The sequence below is a fragment of the Harpegnathos saltator genome, unplaced genomic scaffold (genome assembly GCF_003227715.2).
Source record: "Harpegnathos saltator strain DR-91 unplaced genomic scaffold, Hsal_v8.6 scaffold37, whole genome shotgun sequence".
In the NCBI taxonomy this organism is placed as follows: Eukaryota; Metazoa; Arthropoda; class Insecta; order Hymenoptera; family Formicidae; genus Harpegnathos; species Harpegnathos saltator.
Window position 1 is genome coordinate 1,230,908 of NW_020230172.1, and position 14,656 is coordinate 1,245,563.

Consider the following 14,656-nt stretch of genomic DNA (forward strand, 5'->3'; position numbering starts at 1 on the left):
TGCAAGATATAATTTTGTTGCTTTTATCTTCATTAAAAAAAAAAGGGGGTCAGATTGTTAAGGAAAAAATTGACTTGCAACGATAACGAAGATTGTTCAAATAATATTACGTCTCTCGTATGTTTGCTGTCCCACTAGTCAAGGTGACATGCGCTGCTTCAAATCAGCCCGATTCCTTCAGATCAACCACAGAATCCAAGAGGAAGGCGAGATTGAGCGCTCAGAGACAGGCGGCAGCCTCGTTAAGCATAATTGGTTTCTGCAGTCTCGATTTAATGCCGATATTGCTGGGTATTGTTCAGATAATCACGTTGAACTGGAAAAAGTGAGATTTCTAAAGTATCTTTCACGCAAGTGTCATTTCAATCTCGTTGTCAGGTGAGAGATCGCACACCGAGAGACTGATCGTGGAGACGGCGAGTCTCGCGCTCGATGCGAATGCGATCTCGTGGCAGAATCTACCCGTGCTAACCGTAACGATAACCTACGACGATGCTGAGATATTCCCCGCGGATGCGAAAATCAACTTTCTGAGCGTTACCGTCGAGAGTATCCATAATCCGCCGGCTTTCTTCGCCGAGGACGAGGAGTACCGAGCTGGCACGATAGTGTACGTCGATAATGAGGTATATATCGCGTTTCTCTAAATAATTTATCGATTTTTATTTATTCGTCTGTGGTCTATTATTCCTTACGGGAGACGTCCCGTCAGTGCAAAACGTCAAACAATCGCAAGAGAAAAAAAGAGAGTGCGAAGAGAAACAGAAAAAAAAAAGAAACAAACAGAGAAAGAAATGAGAGGAAATAAAAAAAGAGAGAAAATCCATGGCAAGCACGTCTCTTAAATATCGCAGAGAAGAACTTTCGTTCTTTTGCCACAGTCTCCGGAGAATCTGATATTCAGAAATGGTATGTGGACCAAGTGTCGCAGTACGGAGAAAACCAAACGATGGCAGAGCCTGTCGAAGCTGCAAAGTCGCGCCAGATTGTCCAAGTACAAGCTCAACCGCGATTATACAGATATAAAAGATACTCTCAGCGTGAAACTCAACTTAGAGGTAGGTACTCTCCCGTAGAGAGTGCAGAACTTCCGCAAAATTGAGGATTATCGTGCAACTTGCAGGACAAAGCGCTGAGGGACGAGCCGAGGATCGAGTGGAATTCTATGAATCGTAAAGTGATATACGACGCGGGCTTGCTGATGATGCAGAAGCACATTAACGAGTACATATTCTTGAAAAAAAAACTTCTCGAGTGGCGACGGCCAGCGGAAGTTCGCGGCGTCGTCATCACAAAGCATCTTCTTCACAGGTACAAATATTGGCCCTTTCAATTTCTGACGGTCGAGAAAAGCTCGGAGGACGACGAAGTTGAATCGAAGACGGAACGACCGGCCAAACGTCGGCTTTACCAATGTTACATTGACATGTCGGAACTGCTTCTGCCGGGAAGTAAGCGCGTTAATGAAATGTAATAAATAAATAAGATAGATCTTTGGAAAATACGTTTCTCTCGCACGAACGTTTTCTCCGTAGAAACGAGTACTCGCGTAGTGGCGCAATTGCACTCACACGGTCCGTCCGACATGCTGGAGAAAACCGGTTTGGAGAGAAACATTTTTGTGGATCCTCGGAACGAAGATTTGGGGGAGCGAGAACGGAAGAATCATGCGCTTGAGGTGAGCCGAGTGTGGTGTCGGCATTTGCAAATTTCCGCTGCAAATATCTGTAATTTATTTTCGCGACGTTTCGTGTATGTGTGTGTGTGTGTGTTTTCAGAATTGACATTAACGTAATTAAAGTTCTTTGTCATTATTATTTCGCACAGATTGTGGACGCTGAGCGAAGTGCTCCGTTAATTTCGGAAAACGGAGAGCCCGTTTTTGTCATAATTGAAATTATGCTTTATTACCCAATTATTCCTCGCAGATTCGAAGCCGAATTTTCAGACATGTAAGTATCGGCTGAGTTGAGACCTAATTTCGGGTTAAATAAATGTGATATCTAATTTTGGAGGGATGGTTCATGCGGAACAGAATGTGTTCATGCGGAACAGAAAATTACAATAGGGTTAATATGACGTTAATGGGGTTAAAATCTCGAGAGGACGGTTAAAAATTCACTTTTCGACCACGCTTCGGTAATGTTCCCGTTATTTCGATATTATTTTAACGTGATTTCCTATTCTGCCTGGATGGATGCATTTTATATAATGAAAGTACGAAAAAAATTTTTACATTCTTTGCTTCTTTGAATTATTGTTACCTAACAAAATTATTCTCACAGATATTGTTAGTATTTATGGAAAAATATAGTGTCATTTTTTACTGACTTTTTGTCTATTGTGAACTACCTTGTAATCTAACGAGGAAAGGAGAATGTGCATTATTATTTTATTACAATACATAAATTAAAACGTTAATTATACGTATTTATAAAATGTTACCCCGTCTTCTCTCATGGATTTCTTTCAGTCTGATTCGACTTATTTTGTCAGGATCGAAGAAATGATGATTCTGCGACCACCGAAACCTCGTTACGTTTATTCTGGCGACATGGCGGAGGAACAGTACGAAGCTTGTATTCGGAAACTGGTGGAAATTCTCACGGAGAGTTATCGGGTATATACTGAACTTCTCGTGCCGCGCGTATCCGGACGCTGAAAGCTAATTATTCACGTCTAATATATTCCGTATCGCAAACTAAACTCTCGCGAAGTGCGACCTTCTTTTCGTCTCAGGACTTTCGCGAGGAACAGAAACGAGAAAAGTTGTCCGCGTCGCAAAGTCGTGAGAACGATTCCACTGTCGAAGAGACAGAGGATACCGAGAAGTACTGTTTCACTCCTGAACAGGTGCGACAATCTTTATCGACGACGTGGTATTGTGTTCAGGCTCATTGTGCGATCTTTTCAGGACGAGTTGACCTGCTTCACGCAATATCTCTACAAAACTGGCGATTACCTGCACGTACGGAGCACCCTGAAGGCAAAAGTGATCATGTTGCTGGACCAGAAATTCGAAAAGCACGTGAGCAACGTGGAGTCCGTCGAGAGCCAGGTTCGTCGTTCAGTTGTGGGAAATATCCGCTAGAGATTAATTAACAAGACCTATAAGAGCTTGCGATGTCGGGAGCGAATAATTTTTTTGCGGCAGGATAATAGCTTCTACGAATAGCTGAGCCTTGTAATTAATTTGTAGTTTGTCGAATATCACGAGAACCCGAATATACCCTTTCTCGTCCTCACTCCTCGAAATATCCGCTCTGGGATTGACGCCGGCTTTTAAGCGTGGATTCATTTATGTGTTTACGTCCCGATCGCACTCGCCCAAGTCGCGATTTGTATCCACAGAATTTCGTAGCATCCACGTATACGTATCTCGTCGAGCGGATGCACTCAGCTCTTAATAAAATCGTGGAGAGTCGTCTCACGAGCGATTATTCGCCGAGGATCACAATCTGCCCGAATTTGTATTTCTACGCCGAGGAAGCTCACGAATTAGGACACACGGACGACGCGAGGCGACATCATCAGGCCGTACGTGTGATGTCGAAGCTCTGCAGGATGTCAGCGAGTTGGTGGTTTAACTCAAAGGAGGATGATTCCACGTGAAGAAATAAGACGAAAATTTAGGATGACATTTCTTTTATTTAGTGATTCATTAATTTGCAATATCATCAACCAGCAATTGGCTCACATCATTATTTTTGAAGTAAAATCTTTTTCTTGCATTTTCGGATGCTTATTTTCTCATGCGAAATCATTTTTTCGGATTGTACCACCAATTTTATAACATCTTGTATGTTATTATATTGGGTGCCGTTTTGATTTTCGTTGGTTGTACGACAATTTAGCCGCTGATCGAATTAGGGGGAGGAAGAGTAAAATTCACACACACACACACACACACACATACTTTCATTGGCTCTCTATTGGCGCTGCAGTCGATTTTTCAGATGCAATTAATCGTCACTTGTACGTAACTTAAGGCTTAATGACACGTGGTAATATCACAGCGAGTCGGTCACCGGCGATCATCACACGGCATCACTGAACGTGTTAACGGGCGTTATCGGACATGTTACACGCGAAAGCGATTCTTTTCACAGGCAATCGCCGCTGGCGAGAAGAATCCCGTCGCGTGGATCAAATACGCGATCTTCCATTTGAAAGTCGGCGATGTGGAGCGCGCGAAAGAATGCAGCCGCGAGGCGATTCTTTCGGACAGACGGGACAAAATTGCGTACGTGAGATCATGTGGAATGTATGTTTCTTTTTTTTTCTTATTTCGGAACAACAAACAGTTCCGAGACACGGAGACATTACACAGAGAGAACCGATGAAAAGCGCCGACGGATACAAGGATATTTCAAATTACATTTTTTATTGTATCCTCCTATTGTAAGCGACGATGAGAGATACGTGCAAAATCGTTCGCGCAAAATGTCGTTATTAATATCTCCGTTCGTACACAGTTTATCGATGTACGGATTAATCCTCGCCGGGGAGCGGAATTATCGAGAGGCCGAGGTCTTCCTGAGGATCGTCACGGACTTGTATCCGCGGTTCCTCGAGGGCTGGGTCAATCTGCATCTGTTTTACATTCGCACGGACCACTGTCCAGGTTCAGGTAAGAACGCGCTCGACGGCCATTTCAGCTCGGCTTTGCAATCGAATACGAAAACCTAACCTAACCGGGGAGCGTTTCGCTCTCTCCCTTTCTTTGTCTCTCTCTCTCTCTCTCTCTCTCTCTCTCTCTCTCTCTCTCTCTCGTCGCAGGAACAGATACCACTTTGCGAATTGCGAGGAAGTGCCTGGAAGACGCGGACGGAGGGACGGAGGTCTCGGGTGACGATCCGCTCGCATGGACGACGATTTATTGTCCGCGCGACAGCGTGTACACGATCGCCGCCACGTTCTTGTTGAAGCTGCATCTTTGCGACGTAATGCGCTTGGCGCCTTGGAAAATTGGGATTATGAATACGCTTCGTTTGAAGCTTCGGAGCGTGATACGGAGTCGAACGAGGAAATCATGAATATTCGGAATTAATTACGAAAGAAATCAGTTACAGATAAATTGGCTATAAAGAAAATTAGTCACAGAAACCGCTGAATAAGTTACAAGCAAAGTTAGCTATAAATACAGGAACCTCGATACTTGGAATGCTCGAAGCTTCGAGTGCGTCAAATAGCGCGCTGTCTCTGGTCTCCCGATATGTTCCCAACGATTAAATAGCCGTAATGGAATTTAGCAGAATGTAATCATCGTCACGCTCGGTGTTTGTGCAGTTTGCCGGTATCGCGTTGGCGGAGGAGATGTCTCGCGTAGGCAGAGCTACTCATGTCTTGTATTATCTGGCGGTGCAGCATTACGTGTCGCGCCGATACGAGAACGCTTTGTCGCATTTGCAAGAAGCCAGACGCACTTACGGAATGGTTGGTCGATTACTATCACCGTCCCAACGTGGCGCAGCTAAATTCTATAAATGTCCCTTGTGCTCTCAGGACTATTCGATAAGCGGCCTGATGGGGCACTGTCACTTCCAACGGGGCGATTTCGAGGAAGCCGTACGTTGCTACGAATTCGCCAGCACGGTGTCCAGCAGACCCGGCGATTTGCATCTGGTGCGGACAAGGTAAAGCCCGTTAGCGAAAAAAAAAAAGAAAAAAAACAGCGAGAAAAAGGATCCTCGAGTGTCTCGCGGCCGTTGACGTCGACATTGTGTGATGCGACAGGATGGGACTGTGCTACGAGGATGCCGGTGATTATGAGCGCGCGTTAAGAGCCTTCCTCGGCGCGTGCGACACTTCGCCGACGGCGGAGACGTGGCTCGGCGCGGGGGTCGCGTTTTACGAGGTGAGTTCGATCGCGATCGAGACTCTCTCGCGCAAAGAGAGACGTTTGCATAACAACCGCTTCAGCTGCGGCGCTTCGCGGAAGCCGAGGTGGCACTGACGGAGGCTAACGAGCTCGACAATCGCAACGTGACCGTCTGGAGGTACCTGTGCCTGTTGAACGCGTCTCTGCAACGGCGCGACGAGTTCGAGCAGTGTTACAGACAAATCGCTCGAGTGAGAAGCCATTAGAAAGTCCGACGTTTTTTCGTCGCCACCGCGCCGGCGCCGCGTTCGCGTGTGAGACACGTCGTTGTCGTTTGCAGGACAATGCGGATTTCTCCGTGGAAAAACGAACGCTCAGACCGCGGAGAGAATCGACGTCCGCGCCGGTCGCGCTCTAGATGCCGCCTGGCTCGCCCGCGTATAAGTTCCCGTTTTAATTCGGACGCTCGGTCAGTCGCGCACTCGCAGCGGACCGCGATGAAATCAGCGGTGAGTCGCCGGCTGGTGGATATCTCATTGGCGGATTTGTGTTTCATTCATTGTTGCGTCCGTCGCAATTCATCGCCAAGATTGCGAAGCCAAGTGTCGAAAGCTTTGGGCCGCTAAGAGCACTATGGGAGAATCCTACATCAAGTCTAGTTACAAAGATTACGAATTCTTTTCCGCCGCAAATGTGCGGGGCCATATGCGGACAAATTTTGTGTAGTTTATGTAGAATTTACATACAGGGTGCTAAATTTCAAACGTAACAGGTAAAAAATCTCGAAAACTGTGATAGATGTTAAAAAAAGCTAAAACACCATGTTCCATGATTTCGAAGGGGAAAGAGAATGGCATTATCAGTTTTTTATTTGGAGGGCATTTTCAAAAGGTCGACAGTTGAAGGTCGACTTAATTTTTCAAAATAGAAAGTCCAATTTTTTATTAAATCTTCTTTTTCTACCAATTAATTTTAACAACTTTTGTTTGAAACATTTTTTTATTTGCCTAATATTTTTTGAAATGGTACTTAAGGAAAATTTGCTTTTTCAACATTTGGTCATTCAACATTCCACATTTCAACAGGCAAATAAAAAAGTGTTTCAGACAAAAGTTGTTAAAATTGATTGGTAGAAAAAGAAGATACAATAAAAAATTGGACTTTCTATTTTAAAAAGTTAAGTCGACCTTCAACTGTCGACCTTGAAAATGCCCTCCAAATGAAAAACTGATAATGCCATTCTCTTTCCCCTTCGAAATCATGGAACCATGGTGTTTTAGCTTCTTTTAATACCTATCATAGATTTCGAGATTTTTTTACCTGCTACGTTTGAAATTTAGCAACCTGTATAATTTGCATACAACTTATATATAGCTCATATATATAACTTGAGACCAAACTTGTAAGTATCACACAATCTTTTTATCGGTACATCTATATGTACGGACTAATATTTCGTTGCAGTGCGCTCTGCTCCTTCTTATTTTGCTCCAAGCGATGTTTGCAACCATCAGCTGCGACAGGCGCTCAAGCGAAGACTCCCGATATCGAATCGTAAAAGAAGGTAACGTCGCTTCCGGCAGTGCGGCAGTAGTTGTTCCCGGGTACGAAGACGTCGAAATCTCGACGTCATTGCCGTTCTAAATACACGGATGCTAGATAGTACGCAAAATAATCGCGGTATCGCGGTGTGCACACGTTGAAAGAGTGCGCGGTTGCTGTTTGTTCGCAGATGAAATTCCACGTGTCAAGATAAAGGTGTTTCGTAAACCCACAGAGGAAGCAGACGGCGAGTCGTTCGCTACTTGGGGATATTGGATCAAGCAGCCCAATAGAAGGTGACGTCGACAGGAGATGCGAAATATCGATAGAAAATGAGATGTAAAATCGATAAGCGATAATGCCCGAGTCAAGCGAAATAAAGAATTTTCGTAATCCGCAACCTGCAAAGCACAACTTGTTTTACACAGCTTTACGCGTCGCCGAATCTCTACTTGCGGTAGTTGCAACAAGTCGACGAAGAAACACAGCGTCTACGCGGCTCTACGCGTGTTGGAGTGTCAATAACGAAAGTTTCCAAAGACCGAAGACAATGCATTAATAGATGGGATTTTTCTCGCAACGTCTGTGAATCGAATCTGAAGGGAAAGTCATGAAGTATCGTGCTGCTCGCATCGACGTCGCTTTGCGACTTGCGAATTAGGAGCCGCGTGAAGCGAACGCGAGAGGCTCGCTTTGTCAAGCACATGGTCGAGCACGTGCTCAGGCGATGCGCGCGCACGCGCGCACGCGCGCGTGATGAATGAGTGGGGCGACGACCGCATGGCGCGTGAGGTGAGCACGTGCTGTGCGGTATAGGTCCGGGTTGCGTAGCGTAGTAATTTTGGCGGTCTCGCTCCCGCTTCGGAGTAGGGCGAGAAAGAGAGAGAGAGAGAGAGAGAGAGAGAGCAGGATGCCATTGAAGGCGAGTAAGGACGACGAGCAAGGAGCGGTCTACAGAACGCGGCTCGATAGGATCGACGATATTTTCGCTTCCAGGCGTCGTGGAAACTTCTGCACGAACTCGTTGGGAATCGTTGAGCATGGTGTACGGCTGTTATGTGGACTGTATTTTATCTATATATGTAGTAAAATTATTTATAATGAAAATAGATATATTCACGTGAATTTCGAAGAGAGCGTTGGAGGTGATGAGAGTCACGACAGATTCGGTTAGCGGGAGTGGAGGTAATCGACGATGACAGGTCAATAGCGTTTTCAAGAAGGGCTTCAGTAGCCGAAGATGATCCAAAAGTCGGGAAGTAGACGGCGAACAGCTACAGATCAGGAGCGTTGACGGTAAAGGTGGCAGGAAACGCTGCAGGTCTGGGCGTCAAGAAGTAAGGCGGCGGACAGCCACCGGTCAGGAGCGCCGACGGAGGAGGCGGCGGGAGCCGCTGAAGTTCTAGGAGTCGAGAAGCGAGGCGGCGGACAGCCGCAGGTCAGGAGCACCGACGGAGGAGGCGGCGGGAGCCGCTGAAGATCCAGGCGTTGTGAAGGGAGGCGGCGGACAGCCGCAGGTTAGGAGCGCCGATGGAGGAGGCGGCGGCGGGAGTCGTTGAAGATCCAGGCGTCGTGAAGGAAGGCGGCGGACAACCGCAGGTCAGGAGCGCCGATAAAGGATGCGGCGGGAGTCGTTGAAGATGGTGTCGTAAAGGGAGGCGGTGGGAACTGTGAACAGAAACCTGGCGCACGAAGCGCAATGCTTGGTACACAAGGCGCAATGTCCTGGCGCTAGAAGCGCAATGTCCTGGCAATTGAAATACATTAATAAACTTGACTAAATATCACGTACTCGATAAAAGACCTTTATCCAGCAAGAGCAGGAAGAAGAACGAATAATTGATAGTTTGTTACAGCGAGAGTTGCCCCTCGCAATCGACTCGAACCAGCTTTTTCTTTTCTTTTTTTAAACGCGCGGGATCGTGACCTCCTTCGCTGCCGCTACTCACTTTCCAACAACGGCTATTCCACCGTGCAATTCATCGCCGATATTTAAATACAAATATTGATCCTTTGCCATCGTAATTTATCGCCTTTTATTCCAGTCGCTCGGTTTTCGATCGCGATGAATCAAGAAAAAATGTACAAACGATCAGTGAAACTCACCTTCAAAATGACTCTGCTCGGCCTTCCTCTGGATCCTTCGGTGCGGCATCGGCGTCCGTCGAAACTGCGTCCCGGTGTAACCGCAGCTATCGCGTGGCCGCAAACTCCAGCAGATCTGTAACAAAAAGCGAGTTTCCTCTTTAGTGTTACAGCGACAAATGCGCCCCGCATCAAGAGTACGAAGACTCGAGACTACAAATTAGCTTCTTCAACTTAACCAAGTTAACCAATAAAAGTTTACCTTTAAAGACCATGAAACACTGCTATTGCTTAAGATGCTCCGGATCGTCGCACACACACACACACACACACACACACACACACACACATGCACGAATATTCACGTTACACGCGCGCGTATACTGTGAGCGTATACTTCACTCGAGCGTGAAAATTCGGAAATTATTACGCGCGGCGATCCGCCGATCCGTCCGCCGCCCCGGCGTAAACAATAATGGAAGCGGTCGCGGCAGTTGCGTACTTAGGAACATGTTGTTATCAAAATGGCGCGACCTTGTCCCGCCGGAACGCGTCTTAGAGAGCCCGTAACATTGTATAAAATTTACCTTTTTAAACAAAAAGATAAAAAGGGGCGCCAAGTACATGCGCAACACGTATTGTGTTATTTTTAAAAATTTCAAATTATTTTCTTTCAAGTTGTATATGTAACATAAAATTTTACAAGTAAAATTTATAACTATGATAAAACTCTACAACATTAGTTTGCAAAAGAAATGATATAAACGGCAATGTTTACCACTGTTTTTACTACTGTGCATCGTACCGCAACATCTGAGCGTGTTATTTAAGCGTGTAATTTAATGTAAATTATTTAATAATTCATAACAGTTCTGTAACTCCAATTACATGTGGTGATAATTAAGAATATTCATGAAATATTGATTAATAAAAATAATGAAAAAGATTCATGAAATATTAACAGAAACATTGAGTACATTGCCTATTTGTGTACGCAAGTGTAGAAGTGAGGATACAATCAATTACGGATGTTCGTCATAGCCGAATATGGGATTTCGAAATAAGTGACTTTGTTACATTCAACTTGTATTATATATTCGAGGAGAGAGACCGCGAATGGTAGAAATTAAGTTTGCAATAGTTTGTAATATTGTTAGAATTTATAGAGTAACTAACGGGGCCAAGGAAGTTAGATTATAGATTGTACTTTTAGCATATAACCGTGTTGGTTACGAAAATACATCGCGTCCAGTTTGATACCCAACACCAATTGTATTGCAGTTTGTATATTGTTGTATTTAATAAATTGATGTTTTTGTATAACAATATTTTTTAAACATGTTAATATTATGAAACATTCATTTATTACGCTGCTGATACACACGCAATATTATCCAATCAAATATGTACGACCTACATTCGCGAGCATATCGTAATTTCAGCGGCAGTGTTGTCAACAATTTAAACGTAAATTAGTATTTTTCAGATAAGTGCCGTATACAAATGTGCATTTTTGAGTTGATTATTTTACAATTACACATGCCGCGTTTTATAAAGTTTAATATAATCCCTGCAGTAATCAATGAGACTCGCGTAAATCTAACCAAAATTCCTCAATTATTAGGATCATGTCTTATTTTTTCATAGGAACATTCTGTACATTGCCTATTTGTACATAATATTTTACATTGTTTAGAATAAAGTGATACTATAGTCATGTTATAGTTTTCACTAGTTTAGAAGGCATCAATCACGTAGTTTAAATAATTACCTAAGTATTTATTGCAAAAAATATAACATCGTTATATTTTTAGCGGCACTAAATTAATTTTCGTCATGATATAAAAAGCGCATTCTTTGAACATTATGTGTCTGATTAATATTGCGTTTCACTTTAAAATTGGATTCGGTGCTTAAAGGCAACGAATAATTTTATATAATTTCTTAAGTAGTGCTAATATTGATTACAATCATGCAATCCACTGCGCGCAGAGAAAAAGAAATAGAGAGAGACGTCGAACGTGTAGGCGACTCTTGGCAATGTTTTTCTTTTTACTTCATTTATAAAATTTTTCAAACTCGTCTTGCAAATCTTTATGATTTTCCAGAAGTTGCATAACATCTCTGTATACCTTCATCCGTGCCTCTTTCAATTCAGCCGTTCCATGCTTACCCTTTTGCTTAACTGCATACCCGCTCAATATCTTTGCGAAACATTCGTACTTTTCTGGTTGGTTGCAGAAGCGATACTAAAAGGTAATAAATATAACACACGTTAAGCTTTCGTCGATCCCTTCGCTGTTTTATGTAACTGTTCACGATTGTATAATACCTTTACTTTGTCTATATAATCCAACGTACTTTGGAGATTTATGTAAGTTTCACTTTTTTTGGCATCGTACGTTGCACCACTCTCTTGACTTCTGCAAGTAATTGAATAGTTGCTTAAGATACCGTTCGCCAAAATACGACTTGCCTGGCTTATAATCACCGCGGATGTAATTGTAAAAATATCGAGATGATATATGAATGTGTCGTCGTGCGTTATTCTGCTCGAAAACTCGCGACCTAACGAGAAATACACTTACTTTTGCATCGTTTGTGTTGTTTGCATTGTTTGCATGGTTTGCGAAACTGGTGGTTCCTCCTTAAATTGAACGCGTGAGTGAATCATGATGAATTCGGCAATTTTCTTCAGATCACAATCCTGCGATAGCACAGGGCTGTGAATAGAGTCTCGTGGTTGCATACCGGTAATACGTCTTCCGTCACTCAGCATCACTTCTATTTTGCACTGCGTAATAAAGATATTGAGGCAAACGATGAGCTCAGGATAAGCCTTGAACATGTGAATCGCTTGGGTCATGAAAGACGGGAGGTTTAAGCGCTTCTCATAAAGACTCTTCAAAATTATAATAAAGTCTTCGTACACCTGCGAAAGGAAACATCAAAGTGATAGACGTCAGGCGTTTCTGGTTCCTTTTATCCTCTTTGTCGTTTAAAGATAAAGATGATTGCTGCAATTCTTTAACATTCTCATAGCTATAAATTGTAGACTACATTACTAATTCCGCTAATCACCTGTCGTTTATTGATAAATGTCTGTTCCACCTCTTCCATGTAGTTTAAAATACTTTCCTTATCTGTAGAGAGCAAATTTGAGAAGTCACTTGAACTGTTGAAACTAGGATCGTACTGAAGGGATGTAGGCGCCTTCACGTTAGTTAAATGCACCTGCACAACGAATCAAAAGTGTAACCCTGTTGATTAGAAAAATTCGCAAGTTTCTCGTATTTATATATTAACATTAAGAAAGGAAGAGAAAGAGAAAAAGAGAGAGAGAGAGAGAGAGAGAGAGAGAGAGAGAGTCCTTTTATATTTTCATAGAAAAAAGAATAAACAATACGTACTTTAACCGTTATTATCGATTGCTGCTGCATGTGTGTTTGAATCTCCGAATCTGACACAAGCTGGCAATCCATGTTATGATCACTATCTGCTTCAATGTGCAAGTCATTGTTGTTATTTACGCTGTCGTCGTTACGCGTAACACCGGATCCTTCTTCAGAGGCACTCATCTAACGTGATAAGACACATTGACGAATGATTCTTATTGTTTATCACTATTATTACTGATATTTATAAATGATTACTCACTTTGACCCACGCCGTCGATAACAATCGCGTTAACAGACTATTGTTAGGCTTTGGCAGATTAAATGGTACAGCTTTTGAAATTTTTCTAGCTGCGTCAGATCGAATCGGGCAGATGCGACAATGCTGATTCCACCGTTAATTTCAACTGTTATTTTAAACCATTACATGTACCATCTCATGGGTCGCTTGCTGCATTTAGCGATAAGTGCTTGAATTTAATGGTCGCTAGTGCTGGTAGGATGCTACGTTTCGTCGAACCTAACCAGACACATTGAATTCCGTTACATTTGTAAGCACGTTCAATGTGATCTTAATTGCAAATCGCGTTGGATGTATACCGCAAGTAGAACAGATTTACACAGCACTCACGTGTACTGCGGTGGTGTACAATTCCAGCCCCAAAAAGAATCAGAGGAAAGAACAATGCGTCGGACGCCGGCACGACTTAATAAAATTCTTTATACATATACATATACATGTAGGTGTATATTTCATGATGGTCCCAGAGAGCACTGAGGAGATATTTGGAAGTGTGTTTGCTCGTCTCTCTCGGTAGTTGTTGTCAAACTGAATTATATCCTTGAGGATACGATAACTATGAATATTCGTTACCAATTAGAACGCGTTTCGAAAGCGTCGCGCATGGTATTATTCCTATTCCATATTCGACGACCGTTCGAAAGGTGACTGAGAAGGCATTCAGGAGCTGGAAGGTGTTTATGTGCGTGTATCATGTTGACTGAGTTGTGTCTGAAGGTACGAACGAATTTGCTACCAGATAGGATATTTCAAATATCCGTCCATGAAATTTTTAATGGACGTTATTAACTTTTACCGAAGAAGTAGAGCTAATGGAGCGACAGCTAATGGGAGGAGGATAAAATTTACAAGATCTTATTACCACCATTACCAGCGGCTGAATAATATAATTAATGGTCCGAGGAAGCGGCATCATAAACAACGTGTTCTTTCACCTCGCCACATGTATACGTATTTATTGTAAAATGTACAGATAAAATAAATGAATCCTGTATATGATATTCGACGTTATCTTGTGACTTGTGATGATTTATGATTTATATATCACTAATATAAATGATAATAATATAATTCATGCTACATGTAGTTAATAAAATAAATCATGCTTACAACATATAAGATATCGGCTTCGCTTTATTACGTAAACTATTTATTCGCTACAAGATCTAACAAAGTTTTTCAGCTGTTACAATAAATTTTCTTCCTCCGTGAATTCTCGTATTCGCGCTCGGTGCATTTTATCAGAAAATTAACAAGTATAAAAAGAGGGAGGAAGCCGATAATTATAATGATATTCAGAATGTATAATTTCTCATATTCGAGTAATGTACCCTATCAGGGTGCTGTAGGGAATACAATGTAAGAGGTGAGAGGTTATTACGCACAATACTAGATGGCATAGTGCGCCTGTAGAAAGCGTTGCGACCCTCGTTCTCTTTCTGGCTGTTCCATGACGACCGGCTCGTGGGTCGTGAAGAGATTGGAGCTTCATCTATGGATGTGATCGATCTC

At 42.9% G+C, this 14,656-nt stretch overlaps 4 protein-coding genes across 8 annotated transcripts in view; 2 read left to right on the forward strand and 2 right to left on the reverse strand.

Annotated features, from left to right (window-relative positions):
- The window catches only part of LOC105185530 (carbohydrate sulfotransferase 13), a 44,578-nt gene extending 34,834 nt beyond the window's left edge, over positions 1–9,744 (reverse strand). The window contains exons 1-2 of the mRNA XM_025300490.1: positions 9,711–9,744; positions 9,470–9,584 (exon numbers count right to left, since the gene is read on the reverse strand). Coding sequence (XP_025156275.1) covers positions 9,470–9,518 — 49 coding nt within the window. The 5' untranslated portion in view covers positions 9,519–9,584; positions 9,711–9,744. The remainder of the gene's footprint in view (positions 1–9,469; positions 9,585–9,710) is intronic.
- On the forward strand, positions 57–2,679 carry LOC112588999 (uncharacterized). The gene is made up of 7 exons (XM_025300489.1): positions 57–291; positions 379–626; positions 882–1,058; positions 1,124–1,451; positions 1,536–1,678; positions 1,828–1,952; positions 2,497–2,679. Exons 1-7 carry the CDS (start codon positions 120–122, stop codon positions 2,660–2,662), a joined length of 1,359 nt encoding a protein of 452 aa, XP_025156274.1. The 5' UTR covers positions 57–119; the 3' UTR covers positions 2,663–2,679.
- On the forward strand, positions 2,719–7,771 carry LOC105185535 (cilia- and flagella-associated protein 70). Its single transcript, XM_025300491.1, has 11 exons — positions 2,719–2,853; positions 2,915–3,058; positions 3,352–3,537; positions 4,110–4,243; positions 4,476–4,630; positions 4,780–4,943; positions 5,290–5,436; positions 5,506–5,636; positions 5,737–5,857; positions 7,286–7,385; positions 7,554–7,771. The coding sequence occupies exons 2-11, from the start codon at positions 2,999–3,001 to the stop codon at positions 7,661–7,663; spliced, it is 1,308 nt and encodes a 435-aa protein (XP_025156276.1). The 5' UTR covers positions 2,719–2,853; positions 2,915–2,998; the 3' UTR covers positions 7,664–7,771.
- A 1,049-nt stretch (positions 9,745–10,793) lies between the features above and the next one.
- On the reverse strand, positions 10,794–13,671 carry LOC105185528 (paired amphipathic helix protein Sin3a). Of its 5 annotated transcripts, none has more exons than XM_011145112.2 (8): positions 13,475–13,670; positions 13,106–13,363; positions 12,859–13,026; positions 12,530–12,682; positions 12,200–12,380; positions 12,037–12,095; positions 11,781–11,871; positions 11,527–11,697 (listed from the first exon to the last, which is right to left on the reverse strand). In XM_011145112.2, exons 3-7 carry the CDS (start codon positions 13,024–13,026, stop codon positions 11,830–11,832), a joined length of 603 nt encoding a protein of 200 aa, XP_011143414.1. In that variant the 5' UTR covers positions 13,106–13,363; positions 13,475–13,670; the 3' UTR covers positions 11,527–11,697; positions 11,781–11,829. The 5 variants fall into 5 exon arrangements, with proteins under 5 accessions (XP_011143413.1, XP_011143411.1, XP_011143412.1 ...); XM_011145113.2 differs by having other exon boundaries at positions 11,543–11,697; positions 11,810–11,871; positions 13,475–13,671; XM_011145111.2 differs by having other exon boundaries at positions 10,794–11,697; positions 11,810–11,871; positions 12,037–12,380.
- Positions 13,672–14,656: the final 985 nt, after the last annotated feature.

Excerpts from the sequence above, each read along its gene's own strand:
- LOC105185535 (XM_025300491.1), top strand. The coding sequence starts at position 2,999 with ATGTTGCTGGACCAGAAATTCGAAAAGCACGTGAGCAACGTGGAGTCC. Across the intron at positions 4,944-5,289 it reads TGAAGCTGCATCTTTGCGAC|TTTGCCGGTATCGCGTTGGC; the intron begins GTAATGCGCTTG and ends GTGTTTGTGCAG. Across the intron at positions 5,437-5,505 it reads CCAGACGCACTTACGGAATG|GACTATTCGATAAGCGGCCT; the intron begins GTTGGTCGATTA and ends TTGTGCTCTCAG.
- LOC105185528 (XM_011145109.3), bottom strand. The coding sequence starts at position 13,026 with ATGAGTGCCTCTGAAGAAGGATCCGGTGTTACGCGTAACGACGACAGC. Across the intron at positions 12,381-12,529 it reads CATTTATCAATAAACGACAG|GTGTACGAAGACTTTATTAT; the intron begins GTGATTAGCGGA and ends TTCCTTTCGCAG. Across the intron at positions 11,872-12,036 it reads ACAACACAAACGATGCAAAA|AAGTCAAGAGAGTGGTGCAA; the intron begins GTAAGTGTATTT and ends AATTACTTGCAG.
- LOC112588999 (XM_025300489.1), top strand. The coding sequence starts at position 120 with ATGTTTGCTGTCCCACTAGTCAAGGTGACATGCGCTGCTTCAAATCAG. Across the intron at positions 627-881 it reads TAGTGTACGTCGATAATGAG|TCTCCGGAGAATCTGATATT; the intron begins GTATATATCGCG and ends CTTTTGCCACAG. Across the intron at positions 1,679-1,827 it reads GGAAGAATCATGCGCTTGAG|ATTGTGGACGCTGAGCGAAG; the intron begins GTGAGCCGAGTG and ends TATTTCGCACAG.